General features: G+C 38.4%; 1 protein-coding gene across 1 annotated transcript; it reads left to right on the top strand.

Moving 5' to 3' along the window:
- The first annotated feature begins 3,486 nt into the window (after positions 1 to 3,486).
- On the top strand, positions 3,487 to 10,606 carry gata5 (GATA binding protein 5). Its single transcript, XM_053318145.1, has 6 exons — positions 3,487 to 4,006; positions 6,472 to 6,641; positions 8,760 to 8,888; positions 9,176 to 9,260; positions 9,476 to 9,606; positions 10,417 to 10,606. Exons 1-6 carry the CDS (start codon positions 3,487 to 3,489, stop codon positions 10,534 to 10,536), a joined length of 1,155 nt encoding a protein of 384 aa, XP_053174120.1. The 3' UTR covers positions 10,537 to 10,606.
- Positions 10,607 to 12,354: the final 1,748 nt, after the last annotated feature.

The following is a 12,354-nucleotide window of genomic DNA, read 5'->3' as shown; positions in this document are numbered from 1 at the left end:
CTCCTTTTCTTTCTCTCTATCTTCATTCAGCGTCAGGTCATAGAGCTGCTTCCTCTTACCAAGGTGACCTATGAATGGAAGGGAGAGTCACATGTGTATTGTTTGTATATGGGAGAGACTTTAGAGTCACTGCTGCAGCTGCTGCACAGTGATGTAACTCCAGCTTCACCGTGCAACCCAGGACTCTCTTACATTGTATTGATTTAGATAATAATAACAATAATTGGGTGATTTTTTCAACTGTAAACTATATATCCTGAAAAATCTAATTTACGTATTTAGCTTATATATAATTTATTACACTTCTGGAGATAATAAATGAGCTAAAAATGTCATTATTGTACTTGAGATGATATCCAACCTGTTTTTGTGTCAGAGGTTGTAAATGTGAAAGCGATGAACTTCCAATTATGATTAGAATGGAGGCCAAGATAAGGAGGCTATTTTATCTCACTGCAGCTGTAGCAGTTGGTCAACTTTCTGTTTAATTACCTGAGTACTGATTCATATTCCTGTTATTTCACATGCTTTTGAAGCCCATAAATCATTGCCGGAGTTTTATTTTGGTAAGATGCTTTTAAAGAAATGAGATTATCGAGTTAAAGACGGAGAAGTTTTATATTCACTTTCACTTAAAATGACGTGCGCTTCCTTTAATTAGAAAACAATCAAATAAAATGGAATGGTAGAACAATAAGGAGGAAGAATTAGTTTCACTTTCAAAATACACACTAACAAGACGTTTAAATGCTTATAAAGAGCCTACTTAAGAAAATATCTGCATGTGTGTGTGTGTGTGTGTGAGTGTGTGTGTGTGTGCGCGCTGTGTGTGTGTGTGTGTGTGTGTGTGTGTGTGCTGTGAGAGCGTTTCACAGATGTGCAATAAGTGTCGGGCCGTTAGAGGAAGAAGGAAAGCAGACAGACAGACTCCAGCATCTTCCTCGCAGATGGACTGATGGTGTAAAAAAGCTGACTGAGGGATTAATTAATGTTGGGTTTTTTGCCAGACAGTGTCAGTCAGTTAATGTTGTTAAGCTTGAGACACACAAGTCTTTTAGGCCGCTGCTGTTTGAGTCTGGATACAAATGGATGATATTCACGAGGGATTTTTTTTTCCTCCTCAAAGGATCGTTATTTATTGTTTTTCATGATTAGATTTTTTATAATTGAAAATAAGCTTCATTAGGTTCAAGCTGTGTCAGTCTATAAAGACAGGCTTTACTACGGCTTTCTTTATTCCTATTTCTATTTTTATTTTTTTTATTTGAACATTATATGAAATGTCTTCATGACTCCCCCAAGACATAAACACTAGTCTTAAAACGTCCTAATTACTAAATGTTTCATGTTCAAATTTAATATCATTATTTCGTTATTCAGCAAGAATAAAATGTGTTTTTTTTCTAAATTATAATTTCCCAACGTGAGGGTCTTAAATGATCTCATCTTAATGTTAACACATTTCCGGCACGGAGGGCAATACAATTCAGCTGGAGAAATATTCTGTTTATTTATTTTTTTTATTTTTTTTGGCCGACCAAATTTACATATGAAAAAAAAAGAAAAAGCCGACTGGAATCTACAAAGCATTACTAATCTCGTGTCGTTTTGAATCATAGAATATAAACTCCCACCAGGCTGATAAACATGTAAAATAGCCATTAAAATATACAGAGGACGTGACCTCAGTGTTCCTCAGCACTTTACATATTTTATGTCTTTCTATCTCTGATTATAATATAACTCATAAAGTATAAAAACAGGTAATTAGTCCTGTTTTATTTAGTCTAGTTATAGCGTCATTGTCAGCTGTATCATAACCCAGCTTTCATATCTCTATGCTGCTCAATCATTTCCTCCAGCTCCTTTGAGCAGCAGCGACAACGTGAACTTTAATGTACAGTCACCATGAAAACACTTTCTCTTTCCGGTGTGTGTTTTACCTCTGATTGGGTTAAAAAATATATTCAATTCTATTAAAGTGAAAAATGACTCGGGTTGCTTTTGATTAACCGGTAAGAATTTGGAAGCGGTTGAATAATCCAGAAATGAGGTGTACGCCAAAATGTGTTTATATAATGCTGTGAATTTAAAGGTGGTTAACCACTAAAAAAGTATACATGTATGCCCTTATATATCTAGCATAAATTAATATTTTACAGAAGAGTTTGTAAGATATATCCTTCATCTCATATCTGGATTAAAATGATCCAACGTGCCTTCCTTTTAATATAAATCCACTCAAAATTACCCAGAAAAATATGCATACAGGTGCAATCAAAGTTCATACACCCCTCATCCCTTGTTCTTTAGGCCCTCTCCTCCCCTCTCCGGCACCTAGGGGCCCTCCTTCCCTCCCCCACCGCCCTCCCCTCCCTACCTAAAGGCCTACCTCGGAGCAGCCAAAGTGCGTCACGTGTTTCTCTCCCGTACAAATTTTCCAGTAGGGGAGCGAGTAGGAGCACACCCATATCAGCAATTATCAGCGACAGTAACTATCTCCAGATATACTCTCAGGAAGAGGAAAGCTTTGCAAGTCCTGGACCCAAAAAACCAAAACTCTAGTTTAATATCTCCACTCAGCGTGCAACTTTTACGCATTAAACTTGGATATTTTTTGGGGGGTGGGAGAGAAAGCTCCGCGGTTGTTCCATCGTCCGTCTGCGTGGAGTGACAAAGTTTCCCCACTGCTCTCCCTCTTTTGAGGATTGGACTTGCTAAAAAGGACCGGACTGCTTTATCACTCGACCGTCCTTATCTGGTGAGATAATACACTGAGAGCCCTTGGAAAGAAATGGTGTTCCTCCTATAAGCAAGCAGGCGCTATTATCAAGGTTTTATGTGATTTGACTTGCTATTGATAGAAAATATATGCATGGTAGATATGGAATGGGGCTCGCTATCTGTTGTGTTGTTTGATTTGGTTTCCGTTATGGTTATGATTTAATGAGGCTGTGCAGGATATCTGGGGTCGCTGATAGTCGCCTCTATCTGCGCGCACAGATATCAGCGATCGTTAATGTCATTTTAATCCATCTCACGTCAATCAGAATGATACAAGTGAAATATGGCTAATTGTAATAAGCTGTTGTTGACTTTTTTTCCCCAAGCTCATCTATGAGGAGTTATTCTAACAAGGCTTAATTAGCGTGAAAATAAACGAGAGCGATTATCATTTGGGGTTTTACGCAACAAAATTTGCGTAAATGGGGGAAAAAAAGCAAATTCCTCCAAAATTTGAGTCTTTAAACGTCATTGAAATTCTGCCTATATATTTTTTTTCTCTCTTCTCTCACATTCATAAAATGATGTCTGTAATTATTTCTTTCACAGGACAGGAGTGTGCACATTTGTCCAAAAAGGAGAGGGTGGAAGAGGTTTTACGCGTGGACTGTCTGTATCAGCTGATCAGGACTAACACCAGCTTAAGAAATTGCCCCCAAATATTTTTCACACTCCAATCAGGACGTAAAAAAAGTTGTGAAAATGTATCAAAGTCTGGCTTTATCCGCCAACCAATCCCCTTATGCTCACGACTCCGGGAGTTACATCCACCCTTCGGCCAGCTCTCCGGTCTACGTCCCCACCACCAGAGTCCCAGGCATGCTGTCCACCCTGCCCTACCTGCAGACCTGCGACTCACCCCACCAGTCCCACGGCCTCGGGAGCCATCACGGCTGGCCCCAAACCGGGACGGACGGCTCATCTTTCACACCCAGCAGCCCTCATCCTCCGCACGGCTTCTCCTATTCGCACAGCCCGCCTGTCAGCAGCAACACCGGCCGGGATGCGACCTACCAGAGCCCGCTGGTGCTAGGGAACGGAGCCCGGTCGGATCAGTACGGAGGAGCTTTGGTGCGCTCGGTAGGGGGGTCCTACTCCAGCCCTTACGCGTACATGACCCCGGAGATGGCCACCTCTTCCTGGACGCCGGGACCCTTCGAGAGCGGAGTGATCAGTCTGCAGGGACGGCAAGGAGGTCTGTCTGGAAGAGGGTGCAGTCTGGGTAAGCAGGCCCCAAACTACCACTAACTAAATATGTATTTCTTGAGTATAAAATGAATTTTACACCTTGACATCAACTTTAAAATATATTCATACAATTTTGAAATTAAGCAGATATCAGTAGACAAAATTTAGGAGGAAAAGTGACTCATTCTTATCACTGACAAGATGAAAAACATTATTGTAGTCATGTTCTGAGTCATAAAAAGGCTACACCAGTTTAGTTTAGTTCATCAGGATTCCCTGTGTCTTTAAGTGTATAAATATGTGGACTTAAATTTGATATGATTTCATTCTAACAATTGAAACCTGAAAAAAAACATTTGGACTCATACTGATTGTAAAAAAATATAACACTTTAGCTACACCTTCACCTGTAGGCCTGCTTCTCCAAACACTGTCCTCTAGCCTCTCCTATAAAAAAGCGATTATAGGCCTTTATTTTTATTTATGTCTTGTTTTATTTCTAAGTATCAAAATATCAGCAGTATTTAAAATATATTTAAATGTCTGGTCATAGGCCTAAATATGATTCATTTCTTTAACACAATCCTGTTAAGATTCATTTTTTCTAGTTATTTTGACATGGTCTTCAATATATTATATAATTAGTTGGTTGTTTAAAGTTCAAGATATGACGTCATAGTTGTTGTTTAATATAGAGTTTGATTGAGAGGCCTGTAGAGGTTAATGGTTTATGGGAGGACGAGATTTAATCAAAGTCTCTTAATAGATGTAGACAATACACATTCTTCAGAAGAGAGGGTCACTAAAATAAACCAATCAATTAAAATGTTAATTTAATCCCAACAGCAACAGTCCAGTGTTTTGATGACAGGGTTCAATACACACACACACACACACACACACACACACACACACACACACACACACACACACACACACACACACGGGGACAAAAACGCACTGAAAAGAAGTCATTGTCACAACAATCAGGAGCAGTTATCACCTTCATCAGACAGACAGTCAGAGCCTGAAACGTCTCTGCCTCGAGCTTTAGTTCCACGCGTTTGAAGTTAATGATGAATAAAAAAGAATGAAAGAAAGAATGAAAGAAAGAAAGAAAGAAAGAAAGAAAGAAAGAAAGAAAGAAAGGAAGAAAGAAAGAAAGAAGCAGATCTGATGGTTGAAGTTTTTCTAATATGACCTTTGATCAGCTGATTTGTTTTCGCACCTCTCAAAAAGTGATTCTGCGCTGTAGTCTCTGATTGGTTCACTGGTTAATTAAGGAGGTGCGCAATAATAAGATTGACACGAATTGTTATTTTACATATATTACGGTATCACTGTAATAACAGGCTTATTCTTATAGAGATGTTTGTGTGTGTGTGTGTGTGTGTGTGTGTGTGTGTGTGTGTGTGTGTGTGTGTGTGTGTATGTGTGTGTGTGTGTGTGTGTGTGTGTGTGTGTGATGGTTACTTCACCATAAACTACTTTCACTGCTTTTTCTATGATATGTCATCGTCATAATATTTCTAAATATAGGCCTTGTCATATCATGTTTATCTAAGTTTTCATATGAACTTTTATTACAGGACCGTTCAGTCAACACTATTTTAAGATCAAGAAATAAATCATTAATTTTAAGACATAAATTAGGTTTAAACGTCCAGTATGCGCATTTTAACGTGTGTTTGTCCTTATTGGGAATATTTAGAGTCACTATCACAAGTTCAAAGAGGGTCTCTCTCTCTCTCTCTCTCTCTCTCTCTCTCTCTCTCTCTCTCTCTCTCTCTCTCTCTCTCTCTCTCTCTCTCTCTCTCTCTCTCTCTCTCCCTCTCTCTCTCTTTCTAAACTGAGGGATTAGGAATTTGGGCAATTAATGCCAGGAGTCCGTCGTGTGTCAGAGCTGTGATGGATGAGGGGTGTGTGGGGGGGAGAGGGGGACCCCTGGATCCTTCAAACTGATAACAGACCGGCCCCCCTAAACAGATCCCTCCATCAGTCTCTCTCCCTATTGATTCATTCAGGGGGTTTTGATCTCTCTTCATTACAGGGGTGGACGGGGGTGAGAGAGGGGGCTTTAAATTCCACCTCTGGCTATTCATCACGCATTGGCCTGTAACCACAATCTCCCCAAACCACGCCCCCTTCCTTAGGTTTAAAAGTTTAAAGGAAAATATTGTTTATCTGAATTTATGATCAGAGAAACATCACAGCAACAAAAATGAGAAATAAAATAATGTGTATTTTAAAACTGAATATTAAAAGAATATTACAGAGAATATAATGGCATAATAGACTACTACTGAGTACAATACAAACTTAAACAGATATGTTCAAAGTAATGCATGAATTAATACATAATAAAAACAAACACTTCACACATTCAGCAGGTTTTGTACCTTATAGTGATTCATTTTGATGATGGTGGTAGCCTAATTAAAATGTTTTAGTTATACAAATATATATTAAATGTACTAACAATGTCTTTTCTCTGCTCAGAACTGATGGAGGATTTTGCCGCAGAGGGCAGAGAGTGCGTCAACTGCGGCTCCATCTCCACGCCGCTGTGGCGCAGGGACGGGACCGGACACTACCTGTGTAACGCATGCGGCCTCTACCACAAGATGAACGGCATCAACAGGCCGCTCATCAAACCACAGAAACGCCTGGTAAGAGACACGGAGAGGCGGTGATGAGTGTGGAGAGAGACGGAGCGTGATAGAAGGGCCCTTCATCAGAAATAGATTTCAAAATAAAAGAAATTAACGATTAGTCTTATAAAAATCAGTTTTTTCTTAATTATTTGCCCTCTTTATATATTACTATAGAATAAAACAGCACTATAGACAAGGAGGTATTTGTGTTTTTATGTTTAATGGGAAAATGCAATGTTAAATTGCAGATTAATAATGGTGGAAAGTAATTAAGTGCATACTCTTATTGAATATGTATCGTATCCACTACGTGTCGAAGGTATTTTATTTTCAGCTGCATCGCTTGACAGCTACAGTTTCTAGTTCCACTGCTGGTTAAGAATTTATGGACAAAATGTGTTGTTATAGATCAGGCCTCCAGCTGTTTTTTTTTTAAAATATTTTTTATATCTTTTAAAAAAGGTCCAAAAAGTAAAAGGAAAAAGTCAAATATATCCAAGTTCCCACAGCATGTGAGGTCTTTATATTTGTCTGGTCAAAAGCCCAAAAGCCCAAACATTTATAATGACGTAAAATGCGAGACATTTTACGTGATAAATTAAACAATCAATTAAAATATCAAACAATTATTATTTTTTTTCACAGCAGACATTTAGACTTTTAATAAGAGTAAAGGTATTAATAATAACAATATTATTAATGGTTCTGGTAGAGAGCAGGAGATCCAGCTGCGGTGTTTGATAGATATGACGCAGCAGACTTTTTGCAAGTTTGCCGGATTCTTATTTGCATAAACACGACTTGACCTCAAATTTACGCAAATGAGTTCATCCAACGCAATGAAACTCACATCACTGTCAAACCAGGCAGTGCTGATCAGATATGAATCACGATCCAGTAACAGGCTGTTACTGCATTGCTCATATGTTTTCAGAAACATATTTTAGTGTAGTGTTTAGCTGTAATATGAATACATTTAACCAATTAACTGTAACATTTCTGTGGTAAGCTCTTTCATAATCATGGAGTAAATAGCATCGTGTTTAGGTACAGTTCGTCAAGTTGCGCAATAAGACCTTCAAATTAAAGCTGTTAAATATAATTCAGCCATCATTCACTTTATTATTTACACCTGTGCATGTGTGAAAAAGGCACTGTATTGTCAATGAATATTCTCTCAGCTGTGTCATCAATATTATACCTTAACATATCAATCATTAAGTAGTAAAGTTCTTTTATTTGTTGATAAGACTTTTTACCTATTACATTCTGAAATGCTGTATGTGTTTATATTGCAGTATTGCCACTTTATCTTAAAGTAAAACATCTGAATACCACCAAAGCACATTAATAACATATCACATGTAAGTCAAATACCAAAAACAAGTTGTAATTTGTGCCTATGTGACAAATTTCTTTTTTAATGATGTAACATTGTGTCCATGTTTTGCTAATTATAGTTTTAATATATTGAACCACTGAGGTCAAAGCAGAAAGTAGTGTAATTGTAGTGAGGGAGTATTTAGAAAGTGACCAAAAAAAGCTGTGTGGAGGGTTGGTGGTGTTGTTGTGTGGTGTGGTGAGTGGGGGTGTCAAGGCTTCACGGCTGTATATTTCCCAGGAACTTGCCTCTCCAACAGCAGCTGTGGTTTGCGAGAGTTGCCCAACAATCTCCCTCTAACTACCGGGACTGTTCTCTCTATGTTTTTATTTGTCCAGCGGCGACCTTGCCCTTGGAACGGTCCCACTTTTAGACGAGGCTCTCCATATCAACGTGGCTTTTTTTTCTGCTTCTTGTCTGTTGTTGCTTTTTGCTTTTTCCACTTGTTGTCCAAAATTCGTGACAGTGTGAGAAAAAGAAAATTATCTATATTTCCTTTTAAAGGTTGTCCCAACTCTATTGACTTATTAGAATTTTTGCACAGAGCTGTGTGATAATTCATCATTGTTGTAGCAAAGCGTATAATGACATCCTGCAATTCATTCTTGAGGGAACGGTCCAATTCTAGTTTCTCAAACTATAGCTCAAGGATACAGCGATGTGAGTCTGGAGCCTATTTCTGACTGCTGTGAGATTTCTAATTTGGTCAAGTCTGTTCAAACATCCATATTTCTTTTCTCCTCTACCTGCAGCAAACCACATCTCGTCGGGCCGGCCTGTGCTGCACTAACTGCCACACCAGCACCACCACACTGTGGAGACGCAATGCAGAGGGAGAACCTGTGTGTAACGCCTGTGGTCTCTACATGAAGCTGCATGGGGTAGGTTAAACATAGATTTTGATATTTTTACCTGTAATGTTTCTCCTCTCATGTTCTTTCCCCTCTAACCTGTATGTAAATCAGTTCCTCTAGCAAACTTCTGCTACAGTAGGTATCAGCTCATTATTTGTGCAGTGTAAAAACCTCTCCAAGGGCATTGTGGTCATTGTTATCAGAGCGGCAGTGTGGGAGGGGAGCTTGTGTTGGGTTGTCATGACACATTGGCCTCTGTTGTATCAGGGACTGGGAGGTATGCTCAACTAATGTGTGTTTCTGTACTTCTACAGGTGCCCAGACCTCTGGCTATGAAGAAAGAGAGCATTCAGACTAGGAAGCGCAAACCCAAGATGCCCAAGAGTAAAACATCCACAGGTAGGGCAAATAAATGTAAAAGAAAAAGTACAGAAGATTAACGAATGGCAACTATTTGAATTCATTGGATTCATTAGGAATCCCGTGACGGATTAAATTCAATGATTAGGGTCAAAAGTTTCCATTTTCATCTTCTATAAAAACAAACTGTTGGTTCTGTGTGCCTCAAAATGTGATCATTTTTAATCCAACGTTTCATTCGACTCATTCTTCAGGAGGATCCACCACTTCTGGCGCCAGCTCCCCAACCTCCCTCTCAGTATCAGAACACGCCTCTACCATTAAGAGTGAACCCAACATGGCCACTTCGCCCTACGCTGGACAGACCGTCGCATCTGCCACGCAGGTAAACCTCCTTTTCATACGAGTACAATACAAATATACTCTACCGGCAGAGCCCCCTGACTTTGATTGAGTCAAAATGCAGAAACCATGCATCCTACATTTCCCATAATGCAACTTGATGACGTCTTTGATTACACACTACATTACACTCTTCCTGGTACCATTATTTTTTAACATGCCATGTCTCCAGTTTCGTGCCAAATATCCAAAGTCTAAAGCCTAAAGGGCTTGAATTGATGCAGGGTAATACTAAAGTACTGCAGTTGGTGACCTAACTGCTAATAGTCTATAGCCAGCAAGATCAGTACTGGTGCATCACAATAACTCCTAAAGCTTCTATATATTTTCTACTATATTAGTACTGAGCTGTTGACTCTGCCTGTTCTCAAGAGTATCCATCATTTCACACAGTAAAGTGTCACAAAAGGAGGTAAAAACATCTCTCCCAGCTAGCGAGCTTGCTGACTCTCATCTATCATGTTGGTTTACCCGGGTTGCTAGCAGGACAAGTTCAACAGTTTATTTGAAAGACATAAGGATAAATAAAAGTAGATGGAACACAGCTAATGAGCTATGATAACGCCAAATTTCGAAACTTAACTCAAGTTAACCCTGATGACGTCATCAGGGTTAACTTGACCAGAGCCACAGAGTATGAAGATGTTTCCACAGGTTGAGTAGTACTCCCCGTGATTTTTACTTGCACAATTGGTGGCCCCTTTAAATGAACCTTGTACCTTGAACTATTGTATAGATACAATGTCATGATTTAGTAATTATTTCTACTAAATTTGAATCTTTCTCTTTGCAGACGGCTTCTCAGTTAGGCAGCACAGGATCAGGACATGTGGACATTAAATATGAGGATTATCCCTTTACCCCAACCTCCATGGCCCCACAGAACTCTTGGTGCGCTCTGTCTCAAGCGTGAGCAGCCACTAAATGCTGCTTAAACCCCTCACAACTCACTCTGGCTTTGTGAGCCAAGTCGCCACGATGCAATTCTCTCTTATGACTGTGCCGTTGTGGAGAAACAGCGTTGTCTAAAACACCAAATGGGGCTTATACAGTATCTGATTGCTATGTAGTGGCCCTGTTACTTACAGGCTCAACACAGCTCACCTGGACCAAGCTTTAATTTAACAAGGACACAGGGTACCTGGACTTCACTTTTACAAATGGATGAGTGTGTATTATCCATGACAAGCTCAGCCAGAGCGAAGAAGAACTAGGACTTAAAAAACACTGATTCTGGCTTTCCTGAACTCACACCCAACTCACCACACCTCCTCAGTGGGACAACAAGAACTACCTATTACAAGAAAAGAGAAAAAAAGATGTTTATTTTTGGAGAAACCAAATATACCAATGCAAAGACAATCAAGTGTAATGTAAAAAGGACATGGATACAGTAACTCCTTTTTATAACTGATTTGCTTGTTAGTTTTATTAAGTTTTCATTGCCATCGCTGGTGTTTTCAAGAACATAATGAGACCAATTCCGATATGTTATTGTCATGATAGAAAGAAAGCGGAAAAAATGGACAGAAAATACCTTTTTATGGCTCTTGAGCATGTCTCATTACCAACGTGTAGATGATTAACTTTTATAGACACATTATTTATGTTGAGATAAGGACAGTTAAAAGTCATGGTGGACACTAAAAGCAGCCAGTTATAGCCGACTGCTATGGCTGGCGTGTCGAACGGCCTCTAAGCTGTGATGCTTAGATTATATGAGTCATTTGTTTTACAAGATACGATGGATATAAATTTCATCCCGTGTAATTCATTTCAAAATCAGGACCAGTCGGTTTGATCCAAATGTCACGACTACATATCAAAAAGTTTATCATTTTACTGCTTTTAACATTTGACATTAATGAAAGTGCAATGACTCAATTTTTCTTGTCAAAAATTGAAGGCAAAACTAAAAAAAAGTGTGAAATTATTCTAAATGTAATCTAATTTTATTGTCTGAGTTTTGTCAATATGTAAGGGAATTTTATTATAATGTTCTATAGGACTCTGTCTGTTTCCTCTCTTTATTCAATGCTCTTTGGAATCTGTTCAGGTCAATAAACTGATTCACATTTTATTCATTTGATTTGTGAAAATATGAGTAAGACTCACAAATATCTTCAGTGTACTTAAGATAATGATCCCACTCCTCAAGCTTGTTGTCAGAGATGGATTTTAACATCATAAATCATAATTGAATTGTCAGTATTTATTTTGCTTTGGTCAAGTTTGCATTCATACTTCTACCCAACTTTTAGTTAACTATTCATTATTTTTAGCTAACTATTTCAACAATTTACCCATTACTTTTAGCTAACTGTTCATTATTTTTAACTAACAGTTTTAACAGCTCATCCATTACTTTAACACATTTCAACCATTTATCCATCATTTTTAGCTAACTATTCATTATGTTTAGCTAACTGTTTTAACCATCTATCCATTACTTTACCTATGTCAACACTTTTCCAAGTACCTTTAGCTAACTATAAATTATTTTAGCTATTTTAACCACTCATCCATTACTCCACCTTTTCAACCATTTACCCATTACTTTTAGCTAATATTCATTATTTTCAGCTGTTTAATCACTCATCCCTTACTTTACCTATTTCAACCATTTACTGTAGCCATCCATTTTAGCTAACTATTCATTATTTTGAGCTAAATGTTTTAACCACTCATCTATTACTTTACCTATTTCAACCATTTATCCATGGTTTTTAGC

Source organism: Scomber japonicus, chromosome 4, assembly GCF_027409825.1.
Source record: "Scomber japonicus isolate fScoJap1 chromosome 4, fScoJap1.pri, whole genome shotgun sequence".
In the NCBI taxonomy this organism is placed as follows: Eukaryota; Metazoa; Chordata; class Actinopteri; order Scombriformes; family Scombridae; genus Scomber; species Scomber japonicus.
The sequence above is the reverse complement of the archived record's forward strand: the minus strand, read 5'-3'. Positions and strand labels throughout refer to the sequence as shown.

Bases quoted from the DNA above. Each gene is read 5' to 3' on its own strand.
- gata5 (XM_053318145.1), top strand. From the start codon at position 3,487: ATGTATCAAAGTCTGGCTTTATCCGCCAACCAATCCCCTTATGCTCAC. The intron at 6,642-8,759 runs GTAAGAGACACG...CTCTACCTGCAG, and splicing joins TCAAACCACAGAAACGCCTG to CAAACCACATCTCGTCGGGC. The intron at 9,607-10,416 runs GTAAACCTCCTT...TTCTCTTTGCAG, and splicing joins CCGTCGCATCTGCCACGCAG to ACGGCTTCTCAGTTAGGCAG.